General features: G+C 38.1%; 1 protein-coding gene and 1 non-coding gene across 2 annotated transcripts; both read left to right on the forward strand.

Moving 5' to 3' along the window:
- Positions 1 to 1,011: 1,011 nt before the first annotated feature.
- LOC126065310 (olfactory receptor 14J1-like) lies at positions 1,012 to 1,965 on the forward strand. Its single transcript, XM_049865153.1, has one exon. It carries the CDS (start codon positions 1,012 to 1,014, stop codon positions 1,963 to 1,965), a length of 954 nt encoding a protein of 317 aa, XP_049721110.1.
- An 11,985-nt stretch (positions 1,966 to 13,950) lies between these two features.
- TRNAS-GCU (transfer RNA serine (anticodon GCU)) lies at positions 13,951 to 14,032 on the forward strand. Its single transcript has one exon. It is a non-coding gene; the product is annotated as a tRNA-Ser (tRNA).
- The last annotated feature ends 3,119 nt before the right edge of the window (positions 14,033 to 17,151 follow it).

The following is a 17,151-nucleotide window of genomic DNA, read 5'->3' on the forward strand; positions in this document are numbered from 1 at the left end:
AAATATGTAGCCCTTTATTCCTCCTGAGATTCTCTTTTTATATTGCAAATAATAAGAAGAGAAAGTGAATGAAATGAAGATTCAAAGAGAAAGTTAAGTTAGGTACCAGAAGATGCTTCACAAAATTAAACACCAAATCTGAGGATGATGTGTAAGTATTTCCTTTGAAAAAGTATTTTTGCTCTTGATTTCAATGATATGCCATTAAATAAGATATTAATTGAAAGGGCAATAATGCTACACAATTTGACCCTTGGCTCCACAGTTACAGGCGCTCTCCCTATGACAGAATTGTTTGGCTGGTAGGAACCTTAGGGATTGCTCTGTCCAACAGCTAATCCATTTTTCAGTTCCCAATACTATATTTCCCCTAAAGGGGCATTCCATCTGCTGAAATAAGACAGGATGGTATGCAGAAATACAACACATTCAGTTCTCAGAAATCTGTAGTCAACAGCTGATTATGGCTTTTCTGTTGACTTAAAAAAAGCATTGGGTTTGTTAGTGGAAATGAAAGTTGATGGGGTTTTTGGTGGTACTAATTTAACTATTTTTGTGTGTGTGTGACAGAACCAGTGACTTTAACACATTTGTCTCAACTATAACTACCAGGTTACTAGTACAGGCTGTAAGCTACATGTTTGGATTTCAAACATGTAAAGCACAGCTGATACATTAAAAAAAAAAAAAAACTACCAACCCCACTGCTGTTGAGTCGATTCCGACTCATAGGGACCCTATAGGACAGAGTAGAACTACCGCTTAGAGTTTCCAAGGAGCGTCTGGCGGATTGTGAACTGCGGACCCTTTGGCTAGCAGCTGTAGCGCTTAACCGCTATGCCACCAGGGTTTCCAACTGATACATAGCAGTTACTTAATAAATAATTGTTTTAAGGAGCAAAGAAAGATAAATGAATGGAAATTTAGTTTAATACCTTTCTACTGCATCTTCCGTTTTCCGTATCCCATTTTCTTCCAGCTACTACCACAATTGCTATCTTCGATCTGATTATGGCAAACATGACTATGAGTGGATTTCTCCTCTTGGGGTTTTCTGACATTCGTGAGCTGCAGATTTTACATGCTTTGCTATTCTTGGTGATATACCTATTAACCTGGGCAGGTAACTTCATCATTATCACCATCACCACACTGGACCAGCGTCTCCAATCTCCAATGTATTACTTTTTAAAACACCTTTCCATTCTGGACCTCTCCTTCATTTCTGTCACAGTCCCCCAGTCCATTGACAATTCTCTGACAAATGATGGCTATATTTCTCATGACCAGTGCATACTCCAGGTTTTCTTCTTCACATCTTTGGTTTGGGCTGAGGTGGCCATTCTCACAGTGCTGTCTTATGACCGCTATGCAGCCATCTGCTTCCCACTGCACTATGAGGTCATCATGGATCCTAGTAAGTGTAAGTGGGCTGTGATAGCCGTGTGGCTAAGTGGAAGCATCTCTGGAATCTTGTACACAACAACCACATTCTCTATCACATTCTGTAAGGCCAAAATAATCCACCATTTCTTCTGTGATGTCCCCCAATTGCTAAAGCTCTCCTGCTCCAATGATTACCTTCGAGTAACTGGAGTGGCCACTTTCATGTCTGTGGTGGCATTCATCTGCTTCACCTCCAGTGTCCTCTCCTATATCCACATCTTCTCCACGGTTCTAAGAATACCCTCTGCTGAGGGCCGATCCAAGGCCTTCTCTACTTGCCTGCCCCACCTCTTTGTTTTCTCATTTTTTCTCTCCACAATTATCTTAGAGTTTCTAAAACCAACGTCAGATTCTCCAACTGTTTTTGACCTTATGATTTCTATCTTTTACACAGTAATGCCCCCGGCACTCAATCCTGTTATCTACAGCCTGAGGAATGAGGCCATCAAGGGAGCTTTCAGAAAGTTATTGTTGGATGGAGAATCCACCAGGAGAAAAATATTTTTGTCCTGGTGTTGATGGCTGGACAATATTATATGCAAGGAACTTGTTAAATAGTACTGAATTCCTTCAACATGTGGTGTTAAGGAAAAAACCAAAAACCAAACTCACTGCCGTTGAGTCGATTCCGACTCATAGCGACCCTTTAGGACAGAGTAGAACTGCCCCATAGAGTTTCCAAGGAGCGCCTGGAGGATTTGAACTGCCGAAGTCTTGGTTAGCAGCCATAGCACTTAACCACTATACCACCAGGATTTTCGTGTTAAGGAAAAGCAATAATATTTTCCCCCCCGTTGATTAAGAAAGGAAACCCTTCACATAGTTCTTACACCTTTTTAGTAATTAAAACCATTTGTTCATTCTTTCAAATTAAGAGAAAATAAACAACTATAATCTTATAACGTAGGCCCGCTCCTCTCCTTTCCCTCCCAGTACATACAGACATAGACACAAACATATATGCAGACACACCAACAATTACAAGAACACTTTCTATTTTTTTTTTTACTCTGAGTAGGCAATACTACAACAAAGAAACAATGAAATAGTGATAATTTATCCACAATCCCACCAACTAAACAAATCAATAATTTTTATTTCAATCATTTAATTTCAAATATCCATTCTCATTCTTGTCTTTATACACGTGTATTGGTACAAGGAGCCCTGGTGGTGCAATGATTACGAGCTTGGCTGCTAACCAAAAGGTTGGCAGTTTGAACACACCTAGTAGCTCTTTGAGGAAAAAGACCTGGTGATCTGCTTCTGTGAAGATTCAAAAACCCGTTGCCGTGGGGTCAATTCCAACTCATAGCAACCCCATGAAGATTACAGCCTAGAAAACCCTATGGGGCAGTTCTACTTTATAATATCGGTCCCTATAAATTGAGAATTGACTCAAATGCACCCCAAAACAATGTACAGCCACATAGTTTTACTTTTATGTTCATAGATCCATGGCATTCAACAGAATTCACATTATAATGTAGTAAAACCTGCAAAAGCTGGCACCTATGTAAGGGGGAAACCTGCCAGACAAGGAAAACTCAAATATTTACTACTAAAACCAATGATAGAAGAGTGGTAACACTACTCCCTGTCAAAGGCAGAAAACTTGCCATACCTGGAAAAACAAGGCAGTCCCTTTGAGTTCGGCTATCACCGGTTTTGCTGTATATTTAACCAATTAACTGTTTTATACATATAGGTTGTTTCCAATTTTTAAATGTTATAAATAATGCTGAAAATGGAAGTCCTGCTCTTCATAAAGAATAGGATTGCTGAAGCAAAGTGTATAAAAAGTTCAAATCTCTTGAAAGTATGTGACTATGTTGCTTTCCCACAATATTAAACCATTTTATGTGGCCATTAGCCATGTATGGCCATGTCAGTTCTCCTACATGTTTCATATGATTTTATTAATTTACACAAGAAATATTCATAGAGAGCCTATTAGGGGATTGAAATCATACTGAATGCCTGGAACACAAAAGTGCGTAAGATACACACAGCACTGGATTTTGTAGAGATTTTTAATTTTGCTGTTTGTACAGCAGCAAAATTTTACTTTTTATAATTTTTTAAATATTCATGACAGCTTCAGAGATGAAGCATGATTATAATATTTATTTTTCATATTTTCTATTTCAATTCTGCACATTTTATGTTTTTTGAATCTTATAAAAAGTTTTATAAATATTAGAACTCTCTTTTATAATGGCAAAAAAAAAAGCTTTTCTAAGTCCCTCTTTAATTTAGTTTTCAGGCTACTTTTTCTGTGCACACATTATACCTTATATGTTGAATATGTATTTTTGAAAGTTGTGAAAATAAAGCTTAACTAGCTCAGGCTATCAAATCAGTCTTATATGTTTAATACTCAGATCTATTTCCTCCTCAATTATTAGGCTATTCAATCTACCTGCAATAATGTGTAAATCACATTTTTTTCTTTCTAAGTTGTATACCACTTAAATATTTTAGCACAATTTCTGAAATAATTATTTTATTAACTATTATTTTAATGTATCTACTGAATCACAAAAAGAACATAGCTATTATTTGTAGTGTTATACTTTCTTTTTATTAATCTTTTTTATGTTTATGCTAGTTAAATAATATTGTAATTGTTGTTTGCTACACTATTTTGCATAGTAGAATCATTCTTTGATCTATAAAGTATTGTTATTGTCTTCTTATTCTCACAGATGAATTTTTAACCTTTTCAACCATTCCAATATTGTGTTTGTTCTTGAGATGATTCAGTCAATATCTATAAATTAACTTGAGAAATGTTGTGCTCTTTGAAGTTACAAAGTTTGTTTTCAGCAGTAAATACTAAAATTTTGTCCACACCAAGTCAAATCTTGTTAATGCTCTTTATCAAAGTAATTCACATTTCTCAATAGGCTTACTATGCATTTACATTTGTGTAATTAATATAAACCTCATTTTCTATTCATGTTTAACAAGCATGTTTGAACAGCATCTTAAAATATCAGAATTACCACATTACTATTACCACCTCCTCAAAAAGAAAACAAAAACTTCTGGGTGTCCCATAGCATTTCCAAGGAGCCTGGTAGATTTGAACTGCCGACCTTTTGGTTAATAGCTGAGCTCTTAACCACTGGCAAAAGTTATATGAAAAATAAATAAAATGGTGGGGGGAAAAAAAAGAAGAAAAGGAATGGAAAGCAAAGGAGAAAGGAGGGCAGGTGAAAGGAAGAAAGGAGAGGAAAGAAATTTTAGTTTTCCCTAGAGAGCCTGGGTGGCATAATGGTTAAGAGCTTGGATGCTAACCAAAAGTTCAGCAGCTCAAATCCACCAGGCTCCTTGGAAATGCTATGGGACACTTCTGTCCAGTAGGGTCACTGTGGGTTGGAATCAACTTGACGACAATGGGAATGTTTTTGTTTTGTTTTAAGAGACGCATGAGAGAACTTGAGACCAAAAAGCTGTAACATCATAAGCAAAGTAGCAATTTTGTAACAATTTCTGTTTTATTTACAAAATTACAAAAAACACGGCAATTGAAATCTAGTCTCCAATTTCTTTAAGCAACAATGATTAACAGTTTGTAATATTTAATTCTAATAGTTTTTAAATATATAACCCATTATGAGTTGAGTTTATTTCTACTTCCACCACCCCAGGCTATTCTTCCTTCTTCCCTGTTCCCTCAAGAGGTCCATCCTCTGAATTCCCCAAGGGGAAGAAAAAAAGAAAAAAAACACGATTGCCGTCTAGTTGATTCCCTACAAGACAGAGTAGAACTGTTCCCAAGGAGCAGCTGGTGGGTTTGAACTGCCAGCCTTTTGGTTAGCAGCCTTAGCTCTTAACCACTGCACTGCAGAAAAAGGCCATCCTTTTCACATCTAAAACCTCCCTATGTAAAGTGAAATTGTCTCCAAAGTAGTTTTAGAGATTTACACCTCTGTCAACTTTGTAAGAGATCTCATAGGTTTACATATTACCTAAATTGGCATTGACAATAAAGATGGGTGTGAAATAGTTTTAATTTACTTTTTTCATTTTGTTAAAAACATTTAATGTTTATTCATGTGTTTATTGACCATTTTAGGCTTGTTCACGGACTTTTGCACATTTTCATTTAAGTCATTTTCCTTTTCTTACTGATTTGGATTCAAGCTGCCAACTTCTTGGTTAGCAGCCTGAGGTCTTAACCACTGTACCACTAGGGCTCCTGTCACTTACAGGAGCAGCAAGCATTCTCTCCCATTCTATAGCTTGATTTTTAACTCACTCTATGGTTTCCTTTGATGTGCAGATATTCAAACTGTAGTTTGTGGAATTGATTAAATAAGTCTTTTCCTTTTTGGTAAAGACTTTTTTATGTATTTTATTAAGAAATCCTTTCCTATTCTCAATGACATAAAGATAATCTCTTCCAGTTGCTTTTTGAAGTTTTGACTTTTATATTTAAATCTTTAGTCTACTTGGAATTGATTTTTGGATATGAAGCCAATAGATTTCCGCCTACTTATTTTTCTTCCTTCAATGTAATAACCAGTTTTTCCAGTACCATTTACTGATTTGACATTCCTGTGTATGTGAGAATCCCTTCTGGGCCCTCTGCTCTCTTGCACTAATCTACCTATCCCTGTGTTAATACAGCATTGTCTTAATTACTATGCATTGTAAGTCTTGCTAGCTAGTAAAACAAGTCCCTCCATTTTGTTCCTCTTCTTCAAATATTTCCTAGTTACCTTGCATTCTTCACCTTCTGTGTACATTTTAGAATCGGTACACCAAAATATAATAAAAAAAGAATTCTTTTTAACAAGAGTTTTATTAACTCTGCATATCAACAAATGAAAAATAAACTTATTGCACATATCATCTCCCCAATAATAATCAAGGTAAATACCCATATTAATTTAATATTTTTCAGGTACAGTTTTATAATAGTCTCTGTAAAATTCTTTCCATGCTTTATTAGATTTAATTCTGGACATTTTTATTTTGGTAGTTATTAAAAATTATGTTTCTAAATTATGTTTTTACTCTTTTTTTCATTTTTTTATTGTGCTTTAAGTGACAGTTTACAATTCAAGTCCGTTTCTCATATAAAGACTAATGTACACATTGTTATGTGACCCTAGTTGCTCTCACTGCAATGTGACAGCACACTGCTTCTCTCCATGCCATATTTCCCGTGTCCGTTCAACCAGCTCCTGGCCCCCTCTGCCTTCTCATCTTGCCTCCAGACAGGAGCTGCCCACATAGTCTCATGTGTCTACTTGAGCTAAGAAGCACACTCCTCACCAGTATCTTTTTATGTCTATAGTCCAGTCTAATCTTTTTCTGAAGAGTTGGCTTCAGGAATAGTTTTAGCTTTGGGCTAACAGTGTCCGGGGGCCATGACCTCTGGGGTCCTTCCAATCTCAGTCAGACCATTAAATCTGTTTGTTTGTTTGTTTTACTAGGATTTGAAGTCTCCATCCCACTTTTTTCCTGCTCCATCAAGGATTCTCTGTTGTGTTCCCTGTCAGGGCAGTGATTGGTGGTAGCCAGACTAGTTCTTCTGGATTCAGACTGATGGAGTCTCTGGTTTACATGACCCCTTCTTTCTCTTGGGATCATATTTTTCTGGTGTCTTTGATGTTCTCCATTCTCCTTTGCTCCAGGTTGTTTGGGACCAATTGATGCATCTTAGATGGTCACTTGCTAGCTTTTAAGACCCCAGACACCACTCACCCAAGTGGGATGCAGAACATTTTCTTAATACACTTTGTTATGCCATTTGGCCTAGATGTCCCCTGAAGCCATGGTCCCCAAACCCCTACCCCTGCCACTCTGTCTCTCAAAGTGTTTGGTTGTATTAAGGAAACTTCTTAACTTTTGGTTTAGTCCAGTTGTTCTGATTTCCCCTGTATTGTGTGTTGTCCTTCCCTTCACCTAAAATAATTCTTGTCTACTCTCTAATTTTTTTTTTTTTTTACTCTCTAATTAGTGAATACCCCTTTCTCTTCCTCTCCACCCTCGTAACCATCAAAAAATGTTTTCTTCTGTGTTTAAACCTTTCTTTGAGTTCTTATAATAGTGGTCTCATACAATATTTGTCCTTTTGTGACTGACTAATTTCACTCAGCAGAATGCCTTCCAGATTCCTCCATGTTATGAGATGTTTCAAGGATTCATAGTTGTTGCATAGTATTCCATTGTGTTAATATTCTATAATTTGTTTATCCATTCATCCTTTGATGGGCATCTTGGTTGTTTCCAACTTTTTGCTATTGTAAATACAGTGCTGCAGTGAACATGGGTGTGCATATAGCTATTCCTGTGAGGGCTTTTATTTCTCTAGGATATATTCCAAGGAGTGGGATTGCTGGATCGTATGGTAGTTCTATTTCTAGCTTTTTAAGGAAGTACCAAATCTATTTCCAAAGTGGTTGTGCTTACATTTTCTCTCTTGGTTTTTCTGGTGTGTAGAAATAGATTTTATATTTGGGCCAAGAAATTTTCTAAATTATCTTATTTTTCTAATGTTTCACATGTAAGTTCTTGGAGATTTTTCTGTGTAGGCAAACATATCTTCTGAGATTAAGGAAATTTTTTTTCTTCCATTCAGATTTCTGTAGATTGTCTTTATATTCCTTGTCTTAATGCACTGACATAGATCACAAGTATAGTACACTTACTGCAATATTTCAGACTTCACGAAGGGTTAGACAATTCTCTAAGCGTCATTTAAAATGATGAAATAAATATTATCTTTGCTCTAAACTGATTCCACAGCACTTGGAGTCCAGGTCAGGGTGATCAGTAATGAAAGTTATGAAGATGGAAGTCCTGCCTGGAGTGCCTGGAAATCAGACCCCGAAACCTTTTGCCATCAAATTGAATCTGATTCATAGTAACCCTATAGGGAACTTCCCATAGTATATCCAAGGCTATAATCCTTACAGAAGCAGACTGCTGCATCTTTCTTCCTTGGAGCAGCTGGTGGATTCAAACTACTGACCTTTCAGTTAGCAGCTGGGGATCCTGGAAAGCCTAGCAGTTGGAAACAACAACTGGGCAGCTGGGACAAGCTCTGGGCCAGATACCAATAGAAATACAACTATAGACATGAGTATTTAATATCAGAACAGCAGGGAGATGAAAACACTGAGCTTGTCACTTTTGTTATGGGCCAAAACCTCCAGCGGGGTAGAAGTGATTTAGGATCAACTTAGTGTTCCAAGTCCTGGCAGAAGTAGAAATATGTCCTCTCCAAAAAAAAAAAAAAATTCCCCAAGATAGTCCTGTGTATCTTCCCTAATATTAAGATCACACAACAAAATCAACAGCAAAGATTACTACAGACACAAGAAGGTAAACCACTATGCTTGAGATTCAGCAGATACAAGAAATGACATACTTAGACTCAAAGAACTACAGACATTGAAATTTTATGATACAAAATACAGAATCGCTGTGTAGGACATATAATAATTCATTAAAGATATAACTACAAACCGGAGTATGCAACAACAAATCATAAATGTGTAGAATAATGTAAAATCTTGAGACTTCAAGAAATGAAAGATATGATAGTTGAAATTAAAATATCTTAATAGAGATGAAGTTAACCAGCATATTAGATGCAGCTGAAGAATTACTAAACTGAGAGATAAAGTAAAAAATTTAATCTAGAGTAAAGCAAAAATAGTTAACAACATGGAACATATGTAACAAACTATAGTAGATAAATTTGAGGACAAATTATGTACAGCTGCTCCCATCAGGAGATGGAGTCTAATTCCTTAACCCTTGGATATGGAATGCCCTTATGACTTGCTTTGACCAATGGAATGCAGTGAAAGTACCATCAAGTTACTTCCAAGACGAGGCCTCAAAAGATCTTGCTTTTACCCTTTAGGAATACTGCTATCACAACTAAGAAAGCTGGGTGATCCTGCTGGGGAGATCACATGGAGGAAAACTGATGCATCCCAGGAAATAGCCCCTGCCACCTGCCAGAGATGTGACTGAGGTTATGCAAGAGCAGCTAGTCTCCAGTCAACCTGCCAACTGATCAGAAATGAATTGGTAAACCCAGCTGACCCCACAAGAAGAAGAGATTACGCATCCCAGCAGAGCCCTTCCCAGATTGCCAACCTATAGAATTGCAAGAAAATAAATGAATGTTGCTGTAAACCACTATATTCTGAGTTAGTTTATTACACAGCCGCAGATAACCCATAAGGGAAATTAATAAAGATGGAAGATTGAATAAGAAATTTTGAACTATATCTAATTAGAGCATGAGAATAAGAGAAGAGGAAAAAATGTAGATCAGGCAATATTTACAGAGGTAATAGCTGGAAATTTTCCAGAACTGGAGAGAAATTTTTCATCTATAAATTCAGAAAGCACAGTGTATCACAAGTGCACACACACACAAAAAAACTAATAACTGCACACATAGTACTGAAACTATGTTACACCAAAGAGGAGGTATTGAAATGAGCCAGAGATAGTGGATAGCTCTCCTGTAAAGGAAGAACAATTAGAAAGTTAACGAACATCTTAACATTTACAATAAAACCCAGAAAAGAGTAAAAAAAGATATTTAGAAGTATTGAATAAAATAATTGTTAATGTAGAATTGTATATTCATCAAACTAACCTTCAAGAATGAGGAATTTTTAGCACTATTTGCAAATAAAAACAGAGTTTACAACCAAGAGATTTGTACCTAATAAAATTCTTTTAGTTTTTATTACTAAAACATTCAGACTTAAATAAAATTAGAGAGTGGTATAATCAATCTCCATGCACACATCAACCGGGTTCAACAATGGTTAACATTTACCATTTTTATTTCATTCATCCCCCATTTTTTTTGAAGTATCTTTTTAGCTAATCCCAGGCATCATGTGATTTGATCTTTCAATACTTCAGTACATAGTATAAGAACATTTTTAAAAAATTACAATAACTTTATCATATGTAAAAACTTAAACTAAAATTTCTTAATATTATCTAATACCCAGTCCATGTTTTATGTTCTCAGTTGTGTAAGAATGCCTTTTTAAAGCTGATTTGTTGGATTTAGATTCCAAAAAAGGTCTACTCATTGCTTTTGGTTAATAAATCTCTTAAAACTCTTTTACTATATAACAGTGCCACTTCTACTTTTCTTTTTTTTTTGCATTTATTTGTTGACATAACTGGGCAGCTTGTCTGGTAGAACTTCCTATGCTCTGAGTTTGGCTGATTTTATCCTTATGGAGTCATTTCACATGTTTATTTATTCCCCCCCCCCCCCCATTTCCCGTAAACTCATAGTTACATATTGAAGTTTGGTAAATTTATATTCAATTGTTTTAGGCTAGAATACATTCTGGGTATTGCTATATAGCATCACATCAGGTAGTGTATAATAGAGGTACTTCCACTTTTAACTATGCTGAGGTTATTCACCATTTGCCATCATGCCTGGCAGAGTACAGGGTCAGCAGAAAAGAGGAAGACCCTCAAGGAGGTGGATTAACACAGTGACTGCAACAATGAGCTCAAGCATAACAACGATTGTAAGGATGGGGCAGGACCCGGGCGCGTTTCGTTCTGTGGTGCACGGGGTCGCTATGAGTCGGAGCCAATTCGACGGCACCTAACAACAATGACAACAAGGTTATTCAGTGCATTCAAATATTATAAGCTGTTCCATCTATTTGCCATAGCATCCCCCCTGTTTATCATTGCTTAGATTCATTATATGGTAAGGTTCACAAAATGAGGATTAAAATATTTTAGCTTTTCTTTTGCATTTATTATATGTAAACATTCTATAAAAAAAGTATTTTCTTAATATTTTATTGTTTACCTTGAGGAAAGGTAAATGACAAATTTATTAATTATTATTAAAAGAATTTCTAAATGATGTACTTCAAAAAAAAGAAAAATGATACCAACCTGAGATTTAAGAATGAATAGAGGACAAAATGTTAGAGTGTAAGAAAATCTAGACAATCGTCGCCTGAATGAAATAATAATAGTGTTTAATCTGGGGTTATAAAAAGTGGAAGGGGGTGACATCACCGAAAATGGTGGAACTCCAAAACTGTCCCTCCACTAAAGCAGGGATTAAGCTGACAAAAATGGTTGAAATCAACTTCTGTGGAACTCTGGAATCCAATAAGAAACTTAAAACCACTAGGGGAATGCTTAATAAAGAAAGAAGGTACTGTGGCATTTTAAATTGCCCTCCTACTGTCCCCTACTCCCCAGCTCTGTCGTGGCTCTGAAGACAGGAAGCATCATGCCTTCCTGCTGCCAGAGAGAGCAGTGCCCACCTAGTCGAGAAAGAATTGTGGTGGTGTGTTTTGACCTGTCTGGTGGCTCCCTGAAGGATTGGCTTAGGGGCTTGCCTTTGTTTCCCCTTACTGGGCGCTTTCTCAGGGCTGAAGTGGTTTCCTGGGTAGCGTTTGTCAAAGCATTTGCAGGCAAATGTACTAGCCGCGGCCACCTCAAATCAAAAGCAAAGCTGTTGCGGTTGAGCCGATTCCAACTCATAGCGACCCTGCAGAACGGAGTAGAACCGCCCCCTAAGGTTTCGGAGGGCCGGCTGGTAGGATTCGAACTGCAGATCTTTTGGTTAGCAGCCAAGCTCCGAACCACTGCGCCACCAGGGCTCTGCAGCCATCTAGAGCATGGCATAACAGTCTGGACAATGGCGGAGAGTAGGGCTTTGAACAGCTCCTGCATATATGGTGCAGAGAAAGACAGAAATAGCCCTCATTTTCAGAGTTGCTAATCAAGAGGCTTCACGGTTGAGTAGTAAAGGAGCTTTGAAATCTGCAGATGAGGACGTTATTAAATTTTATACTTTTATTCGCTTGCATTTTCTAACCTCTAGGTTGTCCATAGTGAATTTCTGACAAATGAGGCATTCAGCCTTTCATTCAACTTTTCATGATTTAAACAGGTATTTGCTTGTCTACCTGTTTGTCCCAAGCTGTTATTAATTTCATCAGGGTAGGGATCCTATGATATTGTTCACCAATTAATTAGTGTAGTACAGTACCAAGCATATAATATTCACTGAAACAAAATTGTGCTAATTTAATTATAATCAAGATTTTAAATAAAAATACTTATGTATCTCTTTTAACAGGAAAGGTTAGTGCTCCCTTCATAGCTTCTAAGAGCATAATGTTCCCTCCTAATGTGGATGCCCAAGTTTTCACTTCAAAGTTTGTATTGAGAAATACTGTTGAAGTCACTGTATAAAATTAGGTTATCCTTGGAGCCCTGAAAGAGGAATAAAAGAGGAGAACATTAAGAGATCTGAGCAGTAGAATGGTAGTCCTAACTCAAGGTTAGAAAAAGCCGTAACAACTGACCTCATTCAAAGAAATAAATGATTTTTGATTCATTAAATGAATAAATCCTTAGTCTTCTAATGCAGGGATTATAGGTTATTTTCCATGACGGGTAGTTGGGTGCTGAATGTGAGTATGCAGAATTCAGTGAAGGACCGTGAAAGGGAGAGAAGACTGTCCTTACTGCCAAAACTCAGAGCATAGGCAGAAATTATATAAGAAGGAAAAAGCAACACATTTTGGCAAGGAAGTATCTTTTCTCTCCAAGTTTCTTTTGGAAATTCTGCACTAAATGTAGGAAAGAAGAGGGACTCCGGTCGTGGAAGGGGTTTCTTGATGCTGAATTTTCTGAGGTTGTCTAATTCGGCTTCCTCCTGGAGAGATGATGGAAATTGTGGGGGTGGGATGGAGGGAGTAGGGATGGAACTGGTGAAGTGGTCTGCCCAAATTTACACAGTGCCTGGGGCAGCCAGGACTCAGGTATCCCAACCCTTGCACCAGTGGACTAGTGAGGATTTCTCCACCCCCACCCCACATCACCCTTCTCATTTTTGGTGGTAAATTAATTTTATGCTTTAATATTTCTGCCTACTGTAGAATCAAAACAATCCCATCAGGGCCCTAGCATTTTTTTTTCCAACCACTTTCTCACCATTGCTGACGTGTCACAGGTTAAAGAGAGAAATACAGGCATTTCCTGGCAGTGGGGCGTACTTCAGAAGCAAATGAAAGGGATCCTCAGAGCCAGGTTTCCTTGTTCCCTGCTATCTCCCAAAAAACAGGAATCCCAGGAGAAATTCTGTTCAGTAGTCAGGAAGCTGGCCCCTCCAATGCAGACAGCTGCAGCAGACAGACTAGTATAGATCTCTGGAATAAAACAGGACGGCTAAAGGGAGCTGGTATGTTCACTCATTCATCTGTTCAGCAAGGATTTATTTGGTGCCTAAGTGTACTGGTTTTACCTGTTCCTTTTATACGTGCCAAGTAACTCTAAGCGTCATTTATCAGTTTTGTGGTTGGTACAAAACGTGCCTAAAGAAGTACTTGATTCTGGGTGTGGTTGTGAGGATTGAGTCAGGATTAAACCAGAGAAAGGATTATTGAATATAATTACTACAGAACAAACACCGACGAGGATGAAAATAAATGCACCCCTCCCGTACTTGACGAGGTGGCCGAGTGGTTAAGGCGATGGACTGCTAATCCATTGTGCTCTGCACGCGTGGGTTCGAATCCCACCCTCGTCGGATAGCAAAGATTTTCTTTAATCCCCTGTTCCAGGTCAGATCACTGCCTAGGCAGCGTTTACCTTTGGTGTATTAGTTTCCTTATCATTAAATTGAGTAAACTTCCAAATTTATCTTCCCAGTTCAGTACTCACTGAAATATTCTCTCAAACTTCGGGAAAATCCCTCCTTGGTAGCATTTATGATTGTAAATTAGGTTAAAAGTAGAATCCTTTGGGTAGTGTTTCTCCTCTAGAGGGTAACCTCCTTGAAAGCAGGAGACATATTTATACTCACCACAGAGTTTCCAGGTTTTTTGAGGAAGTGATTGAATAATTAGTTGAGGCTATGGAATAATTGTCTTACAAACTTAAAGTAAGTGATACAATTGTCCACAGAGATATGTACAACGAATTACTTATACTGTACATCATGGGTTATTTTCAGTCTAATTTTAACTATACAGCAATTTTCACCAGGTATGCTAACTTTTTTTTTTTTACTCAAACATTATTGCCTAAAGATCCCTAACTTTGAAGAAGAGGGTGTGACTCTGCTTATAGATATGACAAAAATATACCTCGTACAACATCCCCAGTTAGAGCCAATAATTCCTTCTTAAGCAAGACACAGAAAAATGTCAATATTGTTGAGTTTCTACTTACATTTCCATCTTGTCAGTCCTTCAGGGAAAAATATCTATTGCTTCCTTTAAGGTTTTGAATAGGCACTACATTCATATAACTCTAAAAGTATGAATATCTATCAAAATCCTGCAGTCACCCCTATTCCCCAGCCACCTAATTATGTACCTAATTATGCTCCCCATAGATAAAGCCAAAAAAAGAAAAAAAGAAAGAAAAACCTCACTGCCAACAGTGGATTCCGACTCTTAGCAACCCTACAGGAAGGGTAGAACTGCCCTCTAGAGCTTCCAAGGAGTGGCTGGTAGACTCGAACTGCCAACCTTTTGGTTAAGAGCCAAATGCTTAAGCACTGTGCCACCACTGCTATTAATCCCTTCAAGGAACATACTAAGAACATATGAATGTGTATTATATAAAGCATATATTCCTCTTTTTATCTCAAAAAGAGTTAACACAAATGATAACATACTGTACACATTGGTCTGTGCCTTGTCCTTTCCCCATAGCCAATATACCCTGGAGAACTTTTCATACCACAAAAGGAGATAGCTTATTCTTTTCCCAGATTGCACAGTATTCCAATATATGGGTTACTCTATACTGTTTAACCAGCCCTCTATTGACTGAGATGTAGATTTTTCCCTCATCTTTTGCTTTTACGAACTATGCTGCAATGGAAAAGTTTATACATATATCATTTGGAATGTGTGTTTATATATGATACTGTAATATACTTTTTAGGAGTGGACTTACTATGCCCTAAGATATATTCTTTTTAAATATTTAGAGATATTGGCAAATTGCCCTTCAAAGGGATTTTATTAATCTACACTCCCAACCAGTAATGATTGAAGCTCCTATTTCCCCTCACTGTCCCCAGTATGGTGTTTTGACAACTTTGGGATCTCTATTAATTTAGTAGGTGAAAAGTGATATTGTACAGTTTAATTTTCATTTCTTTTATTACAATAAAATATTTGCTATATTTATGAAAATAGCTGTTTTGCTTTTATTCATTTGAACTTTTTTGTTTTTTTTAAAGTTGAGAACAATATTTTGTGAAGCGAGGTCTCTGGGCACATAGGTTAAAAATTTATATACAATTTCCTTCAGTGTAAAAACTCACTCAAGACCATTCCTGGGTAAGATATTTTGATTTCGATACTTCCAATAGAAATGTTCTGATTCTTCAAAGCCTCTGGAACGCGAAATGCCGAAAAAGTAACAAATAGGGACCAAAGTAGGAGGAAAGAAAGAATGTGGAAAGGGAGCCATTCAGCAATTCATCATACATTCCTCGGCGTCTAGTATGTATTGAGCACTCTAGTATGGGGCAGGCTGGGTCCCTGGGTGGTGCAAACCAAAGGTTAGCGGTTTGAGTTCACCCAAGGGTGCCTGGGAAGAAAGGCCTGGCGATCTACTTCGTAAAAATCAGCCGGGAAGGCAAACTAGTTTGGTTTCTGGTTTGTGGGGCAGGCTGGGGCGGGGAGGAGGAAGAGGAATCCAAGGTGGGCATTTGTGATGATTCCTGTGCTCCCAGACCTCTGGCAGAATCCGGTAGCCACAGCCTTTCACTCTTTCAACGACTTTGTCTCCTTGGTAACTGCATACACTCTAGCCAGCTGACTCCGTGCACCTTCAAACACTCTGTCTTTCCGGAAGCACAAGCGGCTTAAAGGAGCATAAACCAAACCAAAACCAAACCCACTGTCGCTGAGTCTGCCCCCTAGGGTTCCCAAAGAGCGGCTAGTGGACTCGAGCTGCCAACCTTTCGGTTAGCAGCCATAGCTCTTAACCATTGCACCACCAGGGCTCCTGGAGGAGTATAGCGGAATTTTCTGGTTACTCCGATTCAGTGACTCGTTAGGCTAGGAAAACTTGTCCAGATTTTGCTTGTCAGTTTCCTGGGGCCACAATCACTTACAGTCAGGGCTCAATGAGCCAGAAGTAACAGACAGCATTTCTGCTTCTCATTAAATGGAAGCCTATCCTCCAAGGATCTTGGTTTTTCCCATTCATAAAATAGAAACATTGGACTAGATCTTGACAGCTCTTTTTCAAGTCTGATGTATGGCGACTGGGAAACGAGAGGATGGCCCGAAACCAACGAGTAAAGGTCAGGGAAGAGGACATTGACTAGCCGATTCGTAGTTGTTGCAAGGATGTCTTTTAGCGTAAGTTTTAGGACGTCGCGATGAGTACCCGGGGGTTGAGTGCCAGCAGCTGTTTATTACGGAACAGAAAAACCTAGAGCAGCCTCTACATCAGCATTGCTCACAGCGTGAAATTCTTTTCACCACAACGACAGATAACTGGGCAACTCGGGAGTTCATTTTTTTTTGTACAGATGCCAGGGCACTTGCTGTCGTAAGTTGACCAGTACGCAGTACCACAACCACCGAGATGACTGCACCACCCGGGATCCTAGAGAGGACCGGAAGTGGAGGCAGGTCCTCTGCCCCGGCCGGAACGTGCCTAGTTTTGCGGCGAGCG

This window comes from Elephas maximus, chromosome 1 (genome assembly GCF_024166365.1).
Source record: "Elephas maximus indicus isolate mEleMax1 chromosome 1, mEleMax1 primary haplotype, whole genome shotgun sequence".
NCBI lineage: Eukaryota > Metazoa > Chordata > Mammalia > Proboscidea > Elephantidae > Elephas > Elephas maximus.

What these genes read in the sequence shown, in the direction of transcription:
- LOC126065310 (XM_049865153.1), top strand. Translation starts at nt 1,012, where the DNA reads ATGGCAAACATGACTATGAGTGGATTTCTCCTCTTGGGGTTTTCTGAC.